Source organism: Falco cherrug, chromosome 9 (assembly GCF_023634085.1).
Source record: "Falco cherrug isolate bFalChe1 chromosome 9, bFalChe1.pri, whole genome shotgun sequence".
In the NCBI taxonomy this organism is placed as follows: domain Eukaryota; kingdom Metazoa; phylum Chordata; class Aves; order Falconiformes; family Falconidae; genus Falco; species Falco cherrug.
This window is the reverse complement of record NC_073705.1, coordinates 25,353,393-25,377,772: the sequence shown is the minus strand read 5'-3', so window position 1 is coordinate 25,377,772 and position 24,380 is coordinate 25,353,393. Positions and strand designations below refer to the sequence as shown.

At 40.6% G+C, this 24,380-nt stretch overlaps 1 protein-coding gene across 4 annotated transcripts in view; it reads right to left on the bottom strand.

The window, feature by feature from the left end:
- The window catches only part of SORCS1 (sortilin related VPS10 domain containing receptor 1), a 304,532-nt gene that overhangs the window by 40,765 nt on the left and 239,387 nt on the right, over positions 1–24,380 (bottom strand). For all 4 annotated transcript variants that reach the window (XM_055721229.1, XM_055721230.1, XM_055721231.1 and 1 more), the window contains exons 11-18: positions 19,080–19,182; positions 18,557–18,633; positions 17,185–17,276; positions 16,105–16,212; positions 14,971–15,088; positions 13,100–13,230; positions 4,372–4,485; positions 3,195–3,366 (exon numbers count right to left, since the gene is read on the bottom strand). In XM_055721229.1, coding sequence (XP_055577204.1) covers positions 3,195–3,366; positions 4,372–4,485; positions 13,100–13,230; positions 14,971–15,088; positions 16,105–16,212; positions 17,185–17,276; positions 18,557–18,633; positions 19,080–19,182 — 915 coding nt within the window. The remainder of the gene's footprint in view (positions 1–3,194; positions 3,367–4,371; positions 4,486–13,099; positions 13,231–14,970; positions 15,089–16,104; positions 16,213–17,184; positions 17,277–18,556; positions 18,634–19,079; positions 19,183–24,380) is intronic.

Here is a 24,380-nt window from a genome sequence, read left to right as displayed (position 1 = left end):
ATCCCATCTCTCAGAAACCAGCAATGCTCTATGCACTGCTGGTTTTGGTGCCTGCCCCCTCTCCACTTGCACAGACTTCAGTGATTAGTTTCCTTTTGTGTCTTCTTCAATAGCAAAACACTTCTGAATGCCTTGTCCTTGTTGCTCTTCAGACAGCTTTTACTGACATTGTGTTATTGTCAGAATGACACAGTTCCAGCCCTCAGCATCACCACAGGCACAAGCAGGCTCTACAAGAAAACCATGAACTGTGGTTCCTTTCCCTGAATCCCACACCTGAATGAAAAAAATCAGTTTTCTTCCGCTGCCATTTGCCTCTCCCTATGTTTTTAGTAAGCCACTACAGAGACACAGTGACTTTTCAGGGCCTCTAGTGAGTCTACCTCTGCAGCTTATTCTTCTTTTCAGACCCAGGCGGGTCTTTAGATGGAGCAGAAATCCCTAGAAAGATAATAGGAGTACAAATCTAAAACAGACTCTTGTACCTTGGATCACCAGCTTCTTTTATTTTTTTTTTTTTTCCTGCAGGTCAAGTGGAGTATAGGCATGAAAAAAGAGAACTGGGAGGCTGCAGTGTATGGAACAGCTCTGCAGATCTGAAGGTTTAAACAAACTATCTCAGAGGGATACAGGAGATGTTAAGGTGCAAAGGGACTACAACATAAGCAAAGACTGCTGTTTCTTTACAACCTAAAAGACAGTAACTTTGACACAAGCGAAAGGAAGAGTCCTCACACCAGGGTGTAGCACTTAAAAATACTGATCACCACTCCAGGAGACAAGATTTGAATAGAACACACTTTCTTCATATGCAATTGTGAAAAACCTCACATGCATACACAGATATATCCAGCCTTTTTTAGCTTGCCTGGTACCTTCTCTTCAGCAAAAATGGAGTGGCAGAGATTCTGCAGATGCTAAACATCCTGGATTGTACTATGCTGTATACTTGTGCAGGGCAGAACTAAACAGAAAGTAGCAAGTTCTTCATTTATGATGCTTCTGCTTTGTTTGCAAGGGAAAGAAATTTCCCTTTCAAAAGTGGGGTTGGACTAAATCTCCAGGGATCCCTTTCCAACCTCAATTGTTCTGTGATCCTATGATAATAGTATCTATTCTAGAAAGGGGTGGTTGCTCTTTTGCTAGGTTAACTTTTCTAATGAGTGTGAATTTTTGTTACCGAAACAGTTAATTTGGGAAATGAAATAGTCTATGTACAATTATGAGGCTATAACCACTGTTTATTTTCCCATAGCTTGCATACAGCTGGGAAAATTTTCTTTGCTGAATATTTCTTTTGCTGCAACATCAGCCCAAAGTCATTGTCAGACTGGGTCAAATTCACCCAAAGGTTTTGTCTGTTGCTCTGTAAACTCTTTATATTGTCAAATCTAGAAGCAGGAGGTCAAGATTCATCTAGCAGGGAGAGTAATCAGAAATGTTGGAAGTTTATCAATACTATTTCAGCCCTCGGAGCAATTCCTAATGTCTTCCTTATCAGATATACTGAAAGAAGGGCCCCTTTTAGATGTTCTCAGAAGCTGACTCACTCATGAAAACATACTACTCATGAAAACATACTTCATGTACTCCCTGATACAGAGCATGAGAAAGACACCACCTAATGGAGAAGGTGTTGCTTCCAGACTCTGGAGAATACTGAAGCAGGGCTATCAAAAAAGATCAGAATCAACAGAAAAGACAGGACAATTCACAGCAGATCCCTGTATGACAGAATGGCCAGGGTATTCTTACAGGACAGATGTGCTGAAATACAGAAGGAAGAGCAGGACATTTGTCCCAAGTTTCCCATATTGTGGGGGATTGCCTCCCCCCTGACTATTGTAATAATTCTTTGATAGTTTTGTGACTGACTTCTCAGACTACCCATCTCCTTCTCTCAATCTGTTTTAAAATTTTGCTGAGAATAGAAAAGTGATACAATGAACACTTTTTATTTTTTTTTCCATTTTTTTTTAAAGCCTGAAGACTTTTAATCTTGTTTTGGACTTTTTATTCTTCATCTTTAAACACAGAAATCAATAATTTATCCAGATGCAGTTATATGTTTATATGTTGTGACAGAATGTACACTAGCAATGTTGTATGGCTGTCACTACTGAAATAAAGTGGCCACATTTCGGAGAAAATCAACATTCAGCTCAAACAACTGCTTCAAGTTAGCTATGATTTATTATATGTTATTGCCTTTACAAATCAAGACACCTGTTTGCTGGGGAAAGCATCAATAACAGAGATGTAAAAACCCCAACACACCCCTACAAAACTCAGCTCTAGAGGTCATCCTCATTTCTCTTTCCTCACTGCAGATGACATTTACTACAGAGAGGGTCAGAAGTAATTTCCATGAATGCTCTAAGCTGTAAAGGGATGTACGTTGTCGCCTAGTGTAAAAGCATAGTTGTTTTAGGATTTATTGGCCAGCTATACAGTAAAAAGGGCAGAAGTTTAAAGAAATTAGATTGGATAAGGAAAAAAGATAAAATAGTTACTTCGTGAATGCTATTATTTGGGCACCTACAATTAAGCATAGATAAAGAAGTGCTGAGAAAGAAAAACAGGCAAAAAGATTTTAAATGCTTTTTTCTAAGGGTTCAGAAATAGAGGGAGCAGAACAATGAAATATCTAGTTAAGTTACAGATGTAACAAAAACACAGGCTCTGACCAGAGTCTGAATCAGCTTCATATTTGCAATCAATTTCAGACTAAATGCTGTTGATGGCATCTTGATATTTCATCCACAAACACCTAAACAGTATGTACCAGGGACAGATCTGCACATGTACTTTTAGTGATGTTCGGTTGAAAGTCAGCGGCAAGTAAAAATTGAAATTCCATTTCAAACACAGCAAGAAATCAAAAGCACAGTTAAGGGTGGGGATCAAGATTAAAATCTGCACTCTCCAGTTCTACTGTGAAATTCCCAAAACAAACCACTTCCCAGTCTTTATAAGCTTCTTCCAGCTATTATCCTATGTACTGCAATACTCTCATCATCTCCATGCATCATCTGTTACATTTTAGAGCAAGCTCCACCAGCTACATTGTGAAGCTGACAGACTTTATCCCACCCTCTCTTGGTCCACACCTCTTCACCACTTTGCAAACTTTGGCATGAATCAGACTCAAATAGAGCCATGGGCCTGGGATACAGCATAAAAATAGAACCCACCTCTTCCAGCTGCACCAGGAAAGTGACATTGTGTCCTTGCTCAGCTGTCAGTTTGCCATCAGATGTGATTATGCGAAGGCCCTGGGGGGCTTTGCCAGGACATTGCTGTGGTTTTGCTGTGTACCGTTCTCTCACACCATCCGTGCAGTTATTAGAAACAACTTTCCGGTATCTGAAAAGGAAAAGAGACTCTGTGGAAGATACTGACAGGGAGCATAACAGGGTTAACTGGGAACAGGGAGGCATTTTTGTGGTTTCTTTTGAATAAAACAGATTCCCAAATGTATTTGAGCATTTGTCTCAGCCAAGCATTCCTTATGTGCTTAACAAATAGTTAATATTGTTGTTAATGGCAGGTAATATTTTCTTGCATAGCATACCTATACACCACATTAATTAATTCCTAAATTAATAAACTGTCTAAACCATAAAATTATATGATGACCTATGTTATATATTAAATAACACTAAAGTTATAAATAAATTAAATACACATTCAGTATGGAATTGTATTCAATTATTATACTGTTAGGCATAGTTTAACAGCTTTTTTTCCACATGCTTTCCACTTCTCATCAGTTGTGAGGCAACTCTAAAGATGCAACCCCCAAGAGCTACAAAAATAAGGGTTGAATTAGAAAGCAAATTCTGCCTGTCTTTGAGTGTACAAAACACCAAAACACAGCTTGTGTTCCTTTCTTTGCTTTAATCACTTGCATCAGAAATGAAGTTTGAGGGCAGTATCTTAACTTATACTACATCTTCCACTGACTTCCAATAGGGCCAAAGAATAACCAGCAGTCAGGCTAGATGCCCATCTCTTACTTCACATATAAATCAGTTTCATCTCTTTCCTCTAATTTATCTTCCACCATTTCTCCCTCACCTCATCCCACATGATTTTAAGAGGAGTCTTTTCAGAGACTTTAGTGATTTGGCCTTTGCCTTACAGTTTTCCCCCCAAGCTTCTTTAAGGCATCATTTTTCAGAGAAAGTTCTGGACCATCCATGATGGAGATCTGGAGTGCCAGACTGCACCCTAAAAAAATCAGTGAAGAAGACATTCCAAGGGCTTCAGTCATCTTTGAGACACCTATAATAAATGCAATCTGTAGTTGTCATTGGGTTTAAGCTCATATGGGCGCTTTAGCTAAATAAAGTCTGGTGTGCCACTTACCCAGTGCTGTTGAGGTAACTCTGCCCGAGGCTACAGTCTTTCGATAAGGAAGATGGGTTATACCAAAATGCTGGTAAACACTGCCCATTGCTGTGACGTTCATATCCATAATCACTGTTTTAGCATTAAAAGAAAGTGCCACACAAGAAAACAAAAGAACAGACACAGGTATTATTAGCTCATGCTCTCCACTATTGATACAAGTTTTGATTTTCCTCAACCCCTTTACTAGGACTTCTGATGTTTTATTGATAGAGCAGATTCTTCATCCCTCTTTTAGCTTTTTTTTGGGGCAGGGGTAGAGTCACCTTGTAAATGTCCCAGTATAAATAAGCAGAACCAGACCAGGTAGTTTATGAGCTATTGTGTTAAGCATTCTCCCTCTACAGTCTAACAGTGCTTCTCAGGTTCAGCTCCAGATTCAAACATAAAAGCTAGAGATCTAAGATAAGTTCAATCACTGCTGTCTCAGTCACACCTTAGAAAACTGAGGTGTTAAACAGTTGATTGTATTTGGAAAGTATATCACATGAGCTATAGAGGAAAATATACAGCCCTGAGAGAGCTCTCAGCTGAAGGCATTAAGAATGTATTTGGTAATGGAAAAGGAGGCTGCAATCTTCAATTCTACTTTTGTTTGAAGAGGAAATGTTAACAAAAATCAGGTATTAGAAACAATGAGTCAAACTGTAATCTTTTATCCCAATTTGGAATTAGCTATGACTAAATTTGCTTTGGTTCCACTGAACAACAAGTTCAAATTGGTTTTGATTCCAGGTAAACAAAGGATCTATAAAAACTGTTATTGTGGAACAAAGAAAAAACCAAAAAACCTCTTTAATCAGTATTCCATTCACATGTGGGTTTAGTCTCCAGCCATTGAATAATGAGGACTGTTTGGTTGGAACATAATTCTTATTCCTTTTACTAAGCTTTCTCCATAGCCATAACAGAGAAGTTAATGGGATGTCATTTCTGAGAACTGCTACACAGACTGCACCAGCTCCATTCCAATATTCCAGTTGCAATTTGATCCTTGATCTTAAAACGGCACTTCTTTGCAAAGCACTTTTTTTGCTTATTATCTTTAATGTCTTGGTATCAAGTAGCTTGATATTCTAAGAAAAGAGGATTAAGGCAACATTAGATTATGTGATTAAAGGCTTATCTCTGTGTATGTAACAAGACAGAGAGGAAAAACAGGAGGCAGAGAAACCCCAATAACCTGATCAGAGCCAGTGGAACCTCTGACCCAGCATCTCCCAGGGCTCTCACAGGACAGCCATCAGCCCATGGCCAGGGTGAGACCTACTAGATCGTCAACAGAAGAGGTTCTCCCTAGATCACTTTGCAGGTCACTGAGTGGGATTCCTGCACACAGCGGTATGGGGCTCATTATGCCATGTCAGGGAAGAGCATCTGGTGTCTCCATGGCTGTTTTCCTGGGTGAGGGGCTATCTCTTCTCTGTGTGCATGTGGCGGTCTAGGTCTCAGCAGCCAGGCTTGGACCATGAGTCACAGGGATCCATGTGCCCACACTGCCAGCAACGGGACTGACTGGAGCATGTGCAGACTGTGCAGGCGAGCACCAAGCCAGATAAGCCAATGAGTAGGATAAAAGACTTGGGAGCTAGGTGTTGCTGTAGTCCTAAGCCTGGGCTGGACACTAGGTCTGTGAGTTGGCTATTGGAAAGACCACGAGGTCTGGGGGAAAGGCTAGTGGTGTAAAGCCATATAGGTCTGGACCTGCTTGTGAGACCTGTTATGTATGTGTCTGTCTACGCACGAGGCACCTAGGGATATCCAATTGTCAGCAACTGGGGATACAAGGTGTCCAGGGGCTAGATACTGGACAGACCTGGTTGTCTAAGACCAGGCACTGGTGGGATCAATATTGTATGTATGTTTATAGTGCAAACATTTTCCAGAAATGGGATTTGATCTTGATCAACCAGAGAGAGGAACAGGATGACAACAACTGGTGTTTGTGTGAGTGTTATATTTTCCATTTGTGCTGGTTTGTACACCAGACATGTACATATGTGTACAAGTACTGTGCGTGCATGCATACGTGTGCCTATCAGGAACAAACGCTCAAACTTGCTACGGCTTGTGTCGGGGACATGGAGCTATGGGAGCCTCACCTCTATCAGGCTGCTGGATACAGCATCTCCTAATAGGCAACAGTGCAATTAATCGTATTTGTAGAATAATATTACAAGAAGAATAATGCTTAACATAATGAAGACTTCTTTCAAAAGTCTTTTTCTTTCTGTACCAAGGCATGATAGCTTAAAATAAAAATCTGATGAATCACTATAAGACAATTTTAAGAGGTCTGGTACTGATATAAGATATGAGAGCAAGGAAAAAAAGGAGAGAATATTTCGCAATATGTTTTTGTTAAAACTTCTTATGCTTGTTATCAAAATCAGAACATTGAAAAGAATTTTTTCACCACTTTTTACTCCTGACTGCAATTTTTCCTTCTGAATCTAGAAAATAAATGTTTTGAGGTAATCTAAAAAAAAGAGAAATTAAAAAGATGACATTAAGCAAAAGCAAATTAAAACTGCATATCATGTGGGAAAACTAGACATCTATTAGACTGCATTACTGTTGCAAAGGAACATTTTAGCAGATGTGGTGCTGGGGGTATCTACAACAAGTAATTGAGAACATACCCTAGGAAACAGCAAGGAAGTAGATGACCTAAATGGTCTTTTCCTCAGCTACTTGATTGAATTTTCATCAATCTGTTTACTCAGATGCTAGTGGCTGGATGTAGTTTAATTGCTTTGGAAGCATCAGCCAGTCTATTCTCCCACTGCCATGTGCTTCTCTAATCATCCTTGTTGGAATACGAACACTATAGCTGCAGAATATACTTCATAACAAAGAATAACACCATTCTGATTTGCTTAGAGAAAACAAATATTTACGTACAAGTGGGACTCCTGTATTTTTGTAATTCGTTTGTCAACACTCTGTAGCACTGTATTCCTAAGTTATAACGTGTCACTAATTAAAAAGCTGTAACACTGCACACCCACAATGTTCTGTAAATAGTTAGGTGAAAACAAAACAAAACAATACAGTGAAATTTGCCTCAGAGGGGATCAGTACCCACAGTCCAATTTAATGAAGTAGTATTAGTCTGGAATTTCTTACTATACACACGTCTAGACTCATGCCATAATTTTAGTCCTTACTAGTATCTGCACATCTGGACAAGCCAAGCTTGACTTAACTAGGCTTGACTATACTTGGATCGTATTTCTCAAAGACAAGAGAATGAAATCATAGGATTTTCCACAGCAGAAATAGTTCTAAGATAGAAGTTTCACAGTGTTGTTTTCAGGCTTGCAAATTGTCTGGCTCATTAAGGCCCTGCAGAAATGTCATCCCAGTAAATGACATGAATTGCTGTTCCATATCTCTCTACAGATGCATCAGCCGCCCGTTCACCTCCACAGTCTTGGAATCTAATAAATTCCTTGGCTACAGCCTGGTGCACACAGAACACTGATGTTGACAACAAATTGCTGCCTACAATTTGGCACACCAGGCTTTGTAGCAATCAACAAGCATTAGCATGAATTGGATTGCCGTAGCACGAGCCAGTATAGCAAAACCTGGAGACAGGGAAGGCATCAGCTTTAGACTGCAATCAGCTAGCTAAGCCATTGCCTGGTAACTGGGAATTGGAATTTACATATATTGATGATATTTTGTGCCTGCCTGAAAGGAACTCAGATGAAATAGATAATGTACCTCTCAAAAAAGAGTGGAGCATTTATCAGCAGGGTTTGTTTTATCCACATGAAGTAGCCTGTCTTACAGCTCTCACTGATGATGGTTTTACCCTGGCCAATTTTACTGGTTTAAACTGGAATCCAATTTGTCTTAGTCAAGTAGGATTGCAAATCTTTCTCTGTAATTACAGACAGATAAGAATTCATTCCACAACTTCTGTGTCCCTGCCCAAAGCCCATGGTAAATTCCCTTATCTAAGATCATTTGCTGCACAGGTAGTAATAAAAAGAAAAGAAATCCCTTAAGAAAGTTTGCAGTTTGAATGCAGGCCTGACAAACTTAGTATCATGGAAAAACTGTAAACCCCTGTGAAATTATCAAAATCCCACTGTTTTAAGATATAGAAATAAGTCAGATGAGTGAATGCTGTGCTCAGACATTCTAAAAATTGAGATAAGTTAACATGTAACAGGACTTAACACTAACAGCTTCACCTTAAGGTCAACTATGCCAGAACTGAAAATGCTACTTGTGGTTTGGTATGCTGTGCTTTGAAAGTTTCTAGACATTAAATAGGGTGGAATTGAGGTATCTGTGATTATAGTCACCTTTGAAGTGCAGTTTCCAAAAGCCCTTGTGGAAAAAATAGCGGCAGCCACAGGCCTTGAAAAGTCTTATCGCCTTTTTATTCACTTGATACTATTGCCTAATATTGAAGTACTATGCAAGTATAATTTGTGTTAAAGGGTAGCTGTGCTTGCTTCCCTGTTCTATAGGATCTGACATGAGATCTGTCTCAGAGAAGGATGGATTCAGCTGAAGTTTAAATTATGAATCTATGAAAGCATATGATTATAACTGCATCACAGTATGTGGAGTCACGCTATACCAGCTTATGTGAACAGCGAACCTAAAATCCCCAGAATGTTTCCAGTAAATCCATGCCTGGTAGAAATCTAGGCCCCTAAAGATGCAGGGACACTTCATCAACTTAGCATAGTGAGTCTGTATTTTCCACAAGAATTCAAAATTAACTAAAAATTAATTCAAAATTACTACTCCTTTAGCTAATCAAACCCACCTCAGTGATAAAGCAAAGTTAGTTAACCTAAGGATGCAAATGTATGCGTATTTCCAAGCTAGCCCCTGCAACATTGTCTGAACTGGTGAGTGGGACCACACACAGCTGACAGGCTGGTCACACTCAGTACCTGCCTCTGCCTCCCCACACTTTGTCAGGATGGTTTCTTATGATGCAGGACTCCGTAGTTTTAGCAGAAGAACCAAACCTAGCAGGCGGGTCTGTCATTTAAGTGCCAGACAATAAAAAAAGAGCAAGCCAGATCCTCGCTGATATCGGTGAAATAAATAGACCTGATTCCCAGTTGCACTAAGGCTCCATTATGCCTCTCCGGCTATCCAAAGTCACCAGTGCCAGCATCAACAGGTTTATACTTCCCACGAAGGTGTGAGATATGGGAATACCGATAGAAGAAGCCCTCAGTATTAATGACAGTGGGTTCAGGGGAAAGACTGACGGCGAGATGCTTAACTCAAAGTTTCTATTAAAGGGCTTGGGAGACAGGTAGCTGAAGGATGAACACCAGCAAAGATTTCCATCTGTGTCTGGGAGGTGTTTCTACTGAAGAGAGATTGCCGTAATAATGCTCAGACGGCAGGAAGGAACACAATGTAAGGAAACCGGGGAAATTAATGCTTTAATAACACAGAAGTAACGGTGTCATCCATTTACCCAAATCAATGAAATGAAGAAGGACATCCTCGTTTCCAGGCCGTTGCTAGGGCAGACAGCGCAGGGCTCCGGCACAGCCCCACTGCCCCTATTCCTGAAGCTCTACTGCCCCCTGGCTGTGAGCCTCCGCCCCTGCACGGAGAACAAATCCTGCCGCTTCAGCCCCGGCCACTGCCACTTCTGCTTCCAGCCCATGGTAAGAGATGTCTGCTGTCGGCAGAGTTCGGGTTCCCAAGGCTAGATAAACTACAGTCATTTCTAATGTCACTCAGTTTTGTTGCTGTGTAAAACAATAAACAAATGTGCCCTTTTCTCTCAGAAAGAGCTACCATGGGCTGAATACAGATGTGAAATGAACCTGGAGTTCTATGATATTACCAGCAGAAAAAAACCCCAACAAACCTTATAAAATCTATATGTCTTTTATAACTGGCATTTTTTCCCACTGAACTGATAAAAAAGCACTCACAGGATTAACAGCAATAACTTTCCCCCGCCACCACTTTACTTGACCACAAAGATACTTTTTTTTTTTAACTCCAATCTCTGACAAACTTAGATAATGAAATTTTCTCCATACAAATTCAGTTTTCAGATAGCAAAGAAAGTCCTGCTCTGGGGCAGGGATTGTTGTCTTCTTCAATTCTGTATATAAGTGTGAGTCCTGTAACCATTGATGTTAACACAAAAAGCTGCTCAATTCATTTCAAGACTGCAAAATCAAGTCAGCAGCCAGCTAAGAGGCTTCTCCCTGCCTGGGGGATACATGTCCCCTTCAGTCTCCTTCAATTAAAAGCCCTGCCCAGCAAGAAAAGAGAGAAATGGAAAAATCAAAAGCACTGCTGAAATGTTGTTAGTGAGGATGATGAAAGCGTGTCTTCCTTTTTCAGGAAGGACCCCATGGAGGACATCCTTCCACAGCAAGAATTCATTCACCAGTTTTCCTCCAAACGCTACTTTGAATCAACTTCTGCAGGGTGCATCAGCAGCGCAGCCCAGCGCAGAGTTAAACAAGGCAGGCACTGAATGCTACGGCACAAAGCGGCAGCTTTGCCTTTCTTAGCAAAGTGAAACCGGACAGAAATTAAGTAGAGCCAGCAGAACTGCTTTTTTCTTGCCATCTCTTTTCTCCTTCCTTGGTAAACCTCCATCTTCTGTTCCCTGTGGCTTTTCGGCCCTTCTCTGGCAACTGTATGTAAAACTATGCTCCTGACTGTATTAAATAGATAAATAGGTGATTAATATTCCTGGTAAATATTTCTGAACTGAATTCTTAAAGCAATAATTCAGTCTTTTTTCCTCAGAGGTGGTGGGGAAGAAAGCTGAAACCAATAAAGTAAAAATCCATAGCTGAGGACTGTAGGAATAGCAAGAGCTCAGAGAGAATTGGAGGGGATCAGGACAGTCTGCTCTACACCAGCAGTGATATCATCATCAGGAGGAAGGCACTTCTACGTCAGGAAGGCTTTCTACCAGTCAGCTCAGCACAGAGACCTGCAGTATTTCTGAGGGTGTTTTTCTCAGGCTGCTTTTAACAAGGTGACTTTTGCACAGTCCTAGTTTTGCCTCTTCCAACAGATTTGAAGGGTCTTGTTGGGGCATGTGAACTGCAAACGTCTGTCGTACATCCCCAACCATCCAAGCTTTCTCTTAGAGATTCTGTCACAACCCAGCAGACCTTTTGGAGAAAGTCTCCTCAAAGTGAATGCAAAAGAAATAAAAACATGTTTCCCCCATCAAATGTCACTGTGATACTTTTGTCCTGTACCTAGCAACAAAGTTTTGTAGTAGCAAACCAGACAATCCATTTCAATGAAATAAAATCATACTTTTCAGACAGAGAGAAGTTCAGGAAGGAAAGCATATTTTTATCAGAAGTGTTCCATGAGTGTCTGTACCTTACAAGTGTCAATCCCATCAGTTATTTTCTTGACACTGAGCAGGAGCTTAGTACTGCATGTTCTACAAGAGGGTCAAAACCTTCAGGGAATTTCCTCCCTATTTGTATCTCTTTTCCAGTTGGCTGTTTTGGGTTGTTTTTTTTTTTTACAAGAGATATGTTAAATGGTTGAAATCCAGGACCTTTGGGCCCCCAAATGAACTACACACAGGACTTGAGGTATCTGCTCCATAACAAAGAACTCACTGGAAGATGGGGAAATCATCAGAAAACCATATTCAGAGAATCAATGCCCAAGTATGCTCATAATTCTTAATGTTTGGTGCAAGTGGATTTACATTTTTGACACATGGAAAAGCCTCCTGTGATTCTGTGTTTTTATATAGAAAAATTGGTATTACTACAATTATGGGAGGGTGAGAAGGGAAATGCTGTAAATTTCCATGGTCCTGGGGGGAACTCCTATAGCAAGAAACAAAATATTTGTGAGATTAACCTCTTCAGGGTGTCTGTTACAGATTCTGGGTTTAATTAATAACATGGCATAGATCTAGCTGAGTAAGGCACAAAGAGGGCTTACTAGCACTGCCCAAGATGCACCATTTCTCTCTTCTGAGATACTCAGGACTCTCTCTGACTTGGAGAAGACAGGTGATAGAGAGATTTCAATAATGTGGTTCCTGCCTTTTTTGTGCAAATTGCCGTGAGTCTGCAGGAATCTTGAAATTAAACTAGAAGCTGAACGTGTTACCAAGCCATTCATAACTCACCGATAGACTCTTTTCCATAGCATAAAGCTGAGGAGAAAAGGCCTCAGAAGGAGATTAACCCAAATCATGAAGGCAATGTCTGTTGGATGCTATCAAACATGATGGTCCAGATATAACAAAGGACCCAGGAATTCCCTAGATATCTGATTTCCAGAAGCTGAAGGCCGACTTTGCATATGCATATATTTACTTTTACACATATATACGTGTGTGTATGCATGAAGAATTTATTTTTTACACACACTACGTATGTCTTAATTACTACTTTCACAGCATCTCTGGTCATTGCTGAGGTTAGATGTGCTAAATGGACCTTTTATCTTAATGCTGCACAGAGCTCAGATGTGACCTCCAAAACAGTCTGTTCAGCATCAGTTTCGTGGGAGCCTCAGCAGATTACAGGTAGCTATTACACCTTTCCTTCTTTTGACATACCTGCACCATCAGGAAGCAACCTATTTGGCCACTTACATGTTTATTAATTTCTACTCTCTGCAAGCTCTGCATTGGTGTGGTAGAAAGGACACTGTTCTTGTGCCCATTGCTCACCAGTCGAAGTCTGCCTCTGTGCACACGCATGGCTCCGAGGTCATAGCCCCAGCATATTTTCCTTGCATGCATTTCTTCTCTGACTTGCGCTTCCTGTAGATCCTTTTTGCTCCCATGATGCAAGCTTCTCCCTGGAAACAAAACCAAAAATACCTTTCTGTGACACCCACCAGGCTATTTTTTTCACTTAGTTTTCCAAGCCTCTGCAATGGGATCTGTGACTCAAAGGAAGAGGATGGCAAGTCAAATGCCATGTCAGTACACTGGTGCTAATTAAAGCTACTGAAGCTTTAACTGAAACTAAAACAGCTTTTCCAATACACACTAAGAAATGATCTGAGGTTGCTTATATATTTGTTCTAAAGCCAATAAGCAATTGATTCGGGCCCATTTCTCACTTATAGATTAGGTTTCAGCAAGTGAAAACACAGCCTGATCCCTCTGCAATCTAAGAAACAGAGCAGGTCTACTTCTTTGGTCTGACCTCTTTAGCAATAGTTTTGTTCAGCAGAAACTAGTAATACATGTATATGTAGATATTTTCTATGGACTATGAGTTCAGGTTTTACAGGGTTTGACTTGTTATGTGGATGCTAAAACTTCCTTGTCTTTTTCCCTTCTATCTTCAGCACCCTGCTAAATATTTCTACCTAGGGAAAAAGGCTCAGCCTTGTAATCTCAATAGAAAGCAAATGAAAAGGCAAGAGTCCACAGCAACCTTCCTAAAAATAGTTCTGCAAGCTCCAAAGCCAATATCCTCAAAGATATGCTGCAAATCCTTGGCATTTTTGCTTATGCAAGCACAAGAAAGTAAAGAACAAATACAGTGGGGTCTTACTTGTTACCTTTTACTGTTCAAATCACTGTAGGAAAGAGAAACTTTCCATGGCTTTGATTTGCCCATGAAACAGAAGGGCCTGAATGGCAACTGGTGTAAAATACTGTGCCTCCTTGAATTTCAAGGAAACTGTACTGATTTGAACATCTAAAGATCTAAGTCATAACCGGTATTTTTAGTGCAGAGTTGTGCCTTGTGTGAGCAGCTACTCTGAGTCAAGCTACTTTCATTTCATATTCATTATTAAATTCTTGCCCAGCAAGAGATATACAGAAAGACAGCCTTTGATGATATAAATGGGTGTTTCGCTTTAGACTTCAGTAGAGCCTGTGGAGTTTATGTAACCACAGGATCTGGGTCATATTTTATTCTAACTTGATATAACACAGGCTGTTGTGTCAAACTTGGCAAAGCTGGGAAGGTGCCCCAAGGCAGGTGCAGGCACTGTGCAGAGCACCTTACCTTACTTAAGCAATGGTTCTGGGAGTGATGCAGCAGCTGCATCCAGGATGCAAGGGACAGGGCACAGGGCCCCAAGGAACTGAGGAATAAAGTGTCTTGACTCCCACAGCAGAATTACCACTGCTGGGAAAGACAGAACAAGGATGAAACCAAGTGAGTAAGAAATGAGGCTAAGAGGGCAAGAATTGGAGAAACAAGTGTGAGAGCAACCAGGAGGACCTTAAGACACTGAGGCTCTGAGGACAGAAAGATGTTGAGGAAGAGAAAGGAGGCAAGGACAGGGGAACTGGATGGGAGATGTAAGAATGAAGGAGTTCAGGCCTCTTTCACTGGCAGAGCTTCTGCTGTTGTTTCATTCTTCAACTCTGGATAAGTCTGAGCTAATTGCCTACATGGACAATCAAACCCAAAAGACAGCTGTCCATCCTTCGGGGATCACAGAGTGCAATCTGTGGCCAACACAACTATGTAATGAAACAGGCTCATCCAGTTAAGAAACAATCTGATACACCAAACTAACAGGAAAAGACATTGGATCATGCTGATCTTTCCCAGCCTCCTTGCTTCTCACCTGGCTATGGAGTTGCCAAGGCCTGTAGTCCTCTTCTGCACACCTCCGATCAAAAATGGACTTGTAGTCTACTTTCACCAGCTGCCACTCCGAGCGGTGGCTGAAATGTCCAAACACTCTACAGAATACAGCAGAAAGAGCATGCAGTAAAAGGTAGAACCAGATGGAGCCTGGTAGTTACAGAAGTATGGTCACCCACAAATTTTCAACAGAGATTAATTGCTTTAGGAGTGCCAGTCCTACAGATTTTCGCTTGACTGACATAATCAAAGTGAAATTTAGGCTGCTAAATATCTACAACACTCTTAAAAATTGCATGTAGCCTTTATTCTGTGGAACAAGATCCTCCTACTTGCATCAATCCCCAAATCGACTAAACATATAAGACTTGACATGGGGTTTGAGACAGTTATACCTATACGAGTTTGGTATCTCAGTTGTAAGTTTTAGGAATCCCTTCCACACAAATTAAAGTCAGAACCTGAACGGAACATCCTACATACATCTCTATTAAGTTGTGTCAGTTTCCAGCCACATGTTCTGTTTATTACTGATCAGTCCATTTTTTACAGACAGCAACTGAATTTTTCTCCTGTTTTTGCAAATCTGATCTCAGGCAAAATGTCACAGTTTCTGGCAGGGTGAATCCAGATTTATGCACCATGCAGAACTCAGCATACCACACTGAAACTAATCATAATTTTTCATGAGTCAGCCTCTTGGCAACATTTTGTCATTCATTTCTGCAAAAGAATGTCTTCATTTTTCCGTGTCTCAGTTAAATAGAAAGTAGCAGCAAAAACACAGTTATAAAAATACCCCACCATTTTTCTTTCAAATATTCATCTGTCAAGAGTAACTCTGCTTTTAATCACCTTCAATTTGAAGAGTCAGGTTTCATGGTGGTAACCTAAGTGATAATGTTTTTGCAGCATGCAAGGAACCATGTTGTCATTCCCTCAATCATATCACAAATAAACATTGATGATTTAGCAAGAGAAGACCGCATACTCCTGGCTTCAGATCGTACTTGGTTTGGTCCCCAACCAGAAATGCTATTGTGTTGTGAACAGCCTTATAAGACATTTATGGTGCAGTTCTCATCAACAGTAGAATGGTGGCATGCTCACTTACGTCATGATGAGAGTCTCCTCTCCAGGTTCCCCTAAAACTCCATCTACAAACAGTGGGAGGGATGTGAAACTGTATTTGCTCCAAGATCTCCCTTCATCAAAACTTAACCTAGTGGAGAAAGCAGAATTAGTGCCTTCTTTCCCTACTCTCCTCCTACTTTACTTGAGGAGACTCTCTAGTCCACTACAGCTGCTATAGAGAAGTGGGAAGCAGCTTCTGTTCTTGGATACTGCATTTTTAGTCCTTTAAATAACTTTTTGGGGAAGCATTATAAGAGCATCGATCAAGGTTGTTTGGCATTTGGCAACCCTTGGCCAATAATTAAGTGATAGAAACTAATAAAGTTACCTTAGAGATTGACGGTTTAAGGGCAAAATGTAGCCTAGGGCGAGGATATTTTAAAAATAAGCAAGTGATTTTGAGCTTCATATTTTTGGGTGCCCAACATAAGACATTTTAAGGAGGTTAGATTGCTGAAGCACAAGAGCTTTGCCTCTTCTGACCAGCAGTCTTCCCTGTAGTGGGTCTAAGTGAAAGCTTGGAACCACTCATAATTTCTTAAGACTTAGGTCTATGTGTTTCAGATGTTGATATGACACTGACTGTAGAGGAAGTGAATTATGCAAAACAGCATAAAACTATATTCTACCTACCACAAAAACTCAAAAGTGCTACCTAGCAAGGACACTTTTGCTTTATTGGCTGAATCTATTCAACAAAATTCTGGTTTGTAAGTGCTGCTTGCCACACAGAAAACGAGTTCATCAACAATTTTGAAAACAAAGAGTAATTTGGTAACTTAATAAGAGACAAAGGCATAATCCAGATACATATTACATACATAAACAACTCAAGAAATCAAGTTGTGGAATTACATTGACAATATCTCAGATCTGGCCAAGCTGAAACTATGTAAATTGGAATTGCCAGGATATCTAAGCTTTATCTGAGTTAATATTTGCCAGTATCTTAACTGATCTTTTCTAGATTGTAGTTACAGAAAACTCTAGATGCAGCCTGTTTACCTCCTGGCATTTGAAAAGAGGGACAGCAGATATTTAGCACAGATGGAATCATTACCAGAGATGTCTGATAGGCAGAGACGTGTGTTTCATCGCAACCAGTACTCCACCTTGATCCAGGTACAGAACACTGTGCTCTTCCTCAAAGATCTGGAAAACAAAGCACATATATTTAAACCTATTTTCCTTAGTATCAAGAAAATGTCATCATTCTTTGAGTACAATCATGACAGAGGACTGATATACACTGAGGAAGTTACAGAGTAGAGGAAGACATTCTGTATAGAGACAGTTCCTGGGTTTCGTTTTTTATTGTTTGGGTTTGGTTTCATTTTGTTGTTGTTGTTGTTCTGGGGTTTTTTTTGGTGTTTTTTGTTAATTTTTTTGTTTGTTTTTCCAGGTCCTTGTAAAATGCATTCTGCCTCTGCTTGACAGAAAGTTAGAAACATGAATTTTTGCCAGGATCAGCAATTTCCCCCTTTCAATGACTTGGTTTTTTTTAAAGAAGAACTTCATGCGTTTGCACCTATCTGGCCCTGTCTCACAGAATTGACGTAGGTGGAAAGATGTGAGCTGGTCAAACACTGTAAAATATTTAGATTCTTTGAATATCAAGTATTTAAAGATACTTTATTTTCCTTTGTCTTCTTTTGTATTGGCTTTCTGCAAACATCTGCTCTCCAGTTTATATAGCAGCATTTGTCAGTCTGGGAAAGTCACTCTTTCTCTCCATGACTTGATATGCCATGCAGAAAACAGGGTAATAGAACTTCCAGTCCTGAAGATAAACACATTAAAGGGTAGCAATGCTTTGTTAACAGGTGGGATTCCACTAAATATTAGGAACTGGATTTAACTTCCTCATCCAGTTTCCTTTCACAATTAATGGAGAGAGAGGTAGCTTCAGAAAAAAGATGAGCTAAATTATGTCTTTTTCTCCATTAGCTTAAGAGCAAGGCAAAATAATCTGTTTATATGGACACTGAACTTTGGACAACTCAACTTCGGTGAAATGACTCCCACAGGGAGTGACGGAAAGTAGACCAGTACGACTGCTGATTCTTGGGGAAGTATTATCATGGAAGGAGAGAAAAATGGTTTGATTGGTACAAAGGATGTACAGTAGTAAAATAAAATGCATTCTCTCCCTTTAGGATTCATATTTTAATGTGTTTTCTTTGCTACAGGTTTAAATTGAAGTTAAATTATGAGTAGAATTATAAACATAATTTTCTGTTATATGAAGTATAACAACTTATTCAATCTTTTTCTTTGAGCATCTCTCTACCTCTCAGAAGGGAAGTTTACCCTTTTGTAAAGACCTGCAAAAAGCTACTTTGAACCAAAAGAAACAAAAATTGACAGTTTGAATCTACATTTATGATATTTTCCTAGATTACTATTTAAAACTGTGATTCTGTGTCATTTACCTGTCTCCAAGTGTTCCCAGCATCAGAAGAAACAAACATGCTGATGTCATTGTCTGATAGTTCAGTGCCTATATTACCTGTAAGATAAGCATTGATTAGTGATGCAACACTCTAAGAAACAGTAGAATTAGCAAATCAGAGGAGTTTTTATTTAACTTTTGCAATTATAGAACTTCTAGTTTTGGTAAGAGAAAGAGCAGGAAGGGAAAGACTTTCAGTTTGAAGAAAATATATATAAAAGAATCAATCCATACAGCTCTACACACCTATATATGCAAATCAAATGCCCTGATTTGAATCTTATGTTTATGACAGTAGAGGACTAGAAGTGGTCTCCTTGGTCTTGAAGGCCAGTTTCCTTAAAAAAACATGTCAAGTTGAAATAAGGACTAGCCTGCCCTACTTCCCAATACTGGTGGTGTGACACCCCACAAGCCACTCAACACCCTCCAGACCCATCATAAACTCAAGATTCTGTCAGTGTTTGCACATCATACACAGGCAATCTTTAAATGTTTCGTACCTGAAGCTACAATAATACTGGGGGCAGTGTCTCGACTGGCGATGTTTCCTGAGGTATAGGGATTCTCTGAGACCTTCAGGTGAAGATGAAGGGAGCAATAGGGCTATGGAGAAAGGGAAAATAAAAGTAAAAAGTAGACACAACATGAAATGCATGCTTCTCTTTCTACAGGCTTAGAAATACATAGTGCCTTTCTGTACTACTTCCTAATCGTTGCATTCAGGCACCCCTTGAGAGACATGGCCACTGTCCTGGTTTGGTTGCGAGAGCTTTGTTATCATTTCCTGATGCAACATGTTCCCGCTGGGAAACTGATTCACTAAGCTGAAACCCACTCGCAAGGACAAGATCTTTGAGGCTATACCCACAAAGGAGGCAACCAGGTTTGCAAGGGCAGGCAACGGTCTGCCTGGCTCCCCTGGCTCCTAGCTTTCTGGAGAAGCAAGCAAGGCAGGAGTTATGATGAAGTGACTCTCAGAGCAGCAGTGCCCAAGCTCTCTCTGCAACAAGAAGCAATTTAACCCTATCAGTGTGATGCTGAGTCATCACCAATTAGCCATGAGAAACAACTTAATTCAGACAGTGTCATACCATTTCTTGACACATGACTCTGTTCTGCACTGCACTAGGAAGAAATACCAGGACTGGAAAGTGTCAGTTTAAAAGTTGTTTAAAACAATGCTTCATCACCCCCTCTGGATGTGGCCTTTGAGATTTCAATACAAATACATCCATAGAAACCTCACCTATTTGTTATTGATTTTGTATGTCAGGTACTGGGATATGACAGGAATGGTACAGAATAAATCAGCTAAGCAACAAGGTAAGACAGACAGGCAGATTTCCAAAGTTGCCATTACAATTCCTTTCAAATCCGTAGTGTGATAATTTCTGAAAATATTTTTATAATTTTGCTTTCTCTTGGGTTTTATTTTCAGTACTTTTTTCTTCCAAACCTCATGAAGAACCCTTCATGAAGCATTCTAAGGGAAGGGAAGTGGAAAAATACTGGCAAGAAAACCTGAAGCAAACTAACCCAGCTGAGGGGGACATCACACAGGAACACAAACATAGCAAAGCCCAAGCTTTAGCTTGCACAGCTCTGCAAGGTGAGCAGAAGAGGTTATGCAGAAAGACCTTCAGGCTCTAAGGAGGCAGGTCTTTCTGTCTAATATCAGCTGCCTAAAGGCTAGACCTGCAGCCCCAGTAGTTTTGTAGGCTTTAATTGCAGGACACCTAGCCCCATAAGTCACTGGAGCAAGACGACTTATTTATGCCTTCTCAAAGTAGGTGTCTATGACACTGAAAGGAAAATCCCCCTGTGGAGAACAGCAGGGGTGCTTTTTGGCAAAGGCAAATGAGGGTGGTGAGGAGGGATGGAAACTGTCACTTACGTGAGACAGGAAAAGCGGGCATGAGTTGTGCAGAAGGGAACACAACCTGCCAAGTGGAATGTACTGAGCAGCCTAACGCTAACTGACAGCCTTGTGAGGGCAGCCGCTGGAGCAGCCTGGGGGCGCAGAGAGGGAGTGGAAACCAAATCGAGCTGACATGCATGCAGGAAGTGGAAGAGCATTGCAAGAGCATGAATTCTTTCCTTTTACATTTTTATACGTTGTGAAAAGACTAAATACAGAACATATTTTTTAAACATACTCCAAGCCCACTTTAGCATTTTCAAGACAGTAGCTAATGGCAGCAGCTCAGCCAATTCCCCACTCTGACAGAGATTAGCCCTCATTAGACTCAAATCTATGTGCTACCAGAGGTTTTCATTTCAAATTGTCTCATTTCAAAGATACAGTACACAGAAATGGAATATATATCTGAAATATCAAAAGCCAGGTCACCTGTCTAAACAGAGCAATGGGATTTCTAGTGGCCTAACTTCTTATCGGTTGGAGTGCAGTAGTGCTTCTAGTCTCTAGTGACAATTGGGTATAGTGTAAAACACAGCGTCTCCACTCTAGCCAGACATCTAAAGTTACTTCCCATGGCCATCTCACATCCTTACTGTGGCAGCATTCTCTTCTCCATCCCTGGCGTACACCTTCTCCATCTATATCCATATATAGTTCACCTACAGATATTTATCCAGACCGGTTTGTGTTCCATCACATTGTTGGTCCCTTTGTGTTCTTCCTCTAGCTCCCACAGCTTAACTAACATACAGACATCTCAGCTTTGGTTTTTTTGAATTTGCATCAATTGTCTCTATCCTTTTTTTTTTGTTACTAACAGGCTAATGAAATCATCATCATCATCAGAATCATCCCTGTCATTGCCTAGCATCCAGGTGTGCTAGCTGCTGCACGGTCACTAAGGGAAAGACCACCACTGCCATGATGCATTTACAGCCTGGATAGAAAAGAAAGTATGAGCGACATAGCCCATTGCTCTGCTCACTGCCATAGTTCTTAGAGTCATACTGGAGTTTATTACTTGCTTCCTAATATTTTCAAGCCAGCCCTTTTATGCTCCCCTCTCAGGAAGTTCATCAGTCCTTAGTAAAATGTCTAATAAATATCAACAAACCCACCTCTTGACTGTTCTGCAAAGCCCACTTGAACTGTCCCCAACAGCATGACACACACAAAACAGCTATTAGTGACTGGCCCTGATCAGGAGTGGGGCAAAGTATTACAAGGGTGATGCTAGACACCATTCACAAACTGGGGGGGAGTCAACAGGATTGGCTCACCTGTAATAGCAAGGAGCAATGAAGAAAGACAGACACTTGTCATCTAGAGATAATAAAAATCACTTAGAAGCTTAAATTGTTCTGTAGCAGATGGCATGAATGCCCCACCACCACTACCACCCTTACAAGAAATGAGTCTCTGTCCTGAAATCCTCATAATCCATACAGACAAGACAAACAAAATGTGGGAGGGAATAAACATATGTCTGGGGAAGGGAGGCACAGAGAAAATGAATGACTTGCCCAAGATCACATAGGAAATTTGAGATAGGTCTAAAAATTGAAACAAGAGTCTCCTGAGATTCAGCTCTGTGTTTTTTACCACAAGACTATCCTTGAAACCTAATTGATTAATTCTTCTAGACAGATGCCCATAACTTGCAAGGTAGAATTACTCCTCAGTTAACTACTTCACAGCACAAAATAAGTATCAGGCAAAACCAGCATCTTTGGGATATAATACTTTGACAGCTATTTTATGAAGATTAAGCATATTCAGCTTAGAAAAAAAAGTGGTATAAACAAGAAAAATAAAACTTTGGGATAGATGATATTTCATTGCTTTCCTCTATCATCGTTATTCAGAGCCATCTCACAAAAATGCAAAGAAATTCTTTGAGTTGCTTTGAAAAAAACACCTCAAGCGTATTGTCAGTAGGGGGATGGTTCCATCTGGCTCACTTGTATTTCAACCAGATTTGCTCCTAACCTCCTTAGCTGCCAGCTTAGCTGCTATGTACTTATTTCTGCATTAACTCTCCCTTAGTTTAGGTTTACAGACCAGATGCACAGAGGACTCACAGCATTGCACTCACAGGCTGGGGACCTTTTTGTCACTCTGGGAAAGGGCAGATCCCATTCTGCCAACAAGCTGGAACATACATCATTGCTGTGTCCCCAGCTATTGCTAGAGACAACTACGCTGAAAACCAGCAATGTGAAAGCATTAGTATCTGCCATGGAGGAAGGATGGGAGCTCAGCTAGGTATACAGTGGACTATTAAGAATTCCCTTAGCTATGCCATAAGGAAAAGCAGAATCATGCCAGGAGATGTAATGTGTAGAAGGAAAAGGAGCAACCGCTGTAAGGAGGTAAAACTTATGATGATGCAGGGGTTAACAGTGTAGCTAAAGAGGTGAGTGGAGTTTGTGAACTGTTTAAATACTACAGCTATGTCACATTGACAAGGAACAGAATTACCTCAGAGCAAGTGACAACCACTTTTCTCCATGTTTTCCCTCAACCCTTATGGTTCCCTGACTTATTGCCAAGCATGTACATTTCCAGTGGTTTTGCGTCAAAGATTTCCCTACCACTCCCAAATTCTGTGGTCTCTTCTCTATCATTTCTTGAATTCTTCCATTCCATATTCTGCTTTAATCTTCCCCCACCATTAAGTGTGAAGCTCAAATCAGTTTCTAAATAGCTTGGCTCTCTTTTGCAGGATTGTCACTTCACTTTGTATATTTTCTGTACCATTACTCCCTTTCTTTTGCAGGCAAACTGATTACTCCTGTAAAAGACCTAACAAGTATGTTTGGTTCAGATTTCACCTATGTGCTTTCTTGCAAATTTGCAAGGTGACCACCTGAGACCCTGTATGCTCAGCTGACGATCCCTGCTCTACTACCACTCCACTAGCTTGTGACAACCTATGCAGGAAGGAGTCCTCAGGCAGGCTCAGACAGTGAAAGAGGCCTCTTGCCTGTTTTAGCTGATGTTAAGGGAAAAGGAAAACCAAACATGGCTGTAGATTCCTCTGGCCTTCTCACAGGGAAGGGCTGGCTAAGTTCCTTCCCTTCTCCTAGAAGTGCAAAGACTGAGATACATGGTTCAAGTCACTGAGGATCTGTCCCTTGCCACCCTGAAATCATGGACCCATTTCTCCAGATGCCCACAGATCTGAGATGCTTAACCCAGCCAGAGTCACAGAGCATTTAAGAAGTACTTGCTTTCCAGTGCAAACAGGATAACAAGCCTACATTAAGGCTGCACAGGTGGAAGCATTCTCAGAGCAAGTACATGGCTGCATAGAAAGCAAAATAAAAATCAACCAGTGTTTAAACAGTTGTTTGTGCATAGTGGAGCTACAAGGATGTAAACACAATCCACAGAAGACCAAGAGCTTCTTTGGGTGAGGTCTGACTATATCCCTACAAGTGCCTACACTTCTGCCCCTGCTCATGACCCCTTGCCTGACTTGTTCAAGTTTACCATCTTCAAGGGAATTTCAGCTTGTCCAGGAATATCTGATCTAATTTTAACTGAAATGAATTGTGTTCTCAGGTGCCCATGACTATAGTAGCAGTTACAGTACGGATGGGAAGGCTTAAAGCAGCCATAATCCCTTCTCTCCCTAAAAACCATCCAGTCCTGGTTTATACACAGTCATACAACGACTTCCACTGGACTGTGGATAACTCCAGTAGCAGCATACACTTGTATACAAAATACACAGTTCCTGCAAACATCTTTTCCATAAGGTCTCCACAGAGCAGTACCTCTGATTCATTTATAGCACAACAGCAAGTCAGATCTCTCTTGATCAGTGCACAGCAATGCCAAGAAAGACCTTTTCTCAGAACTCAAACTTCAAATT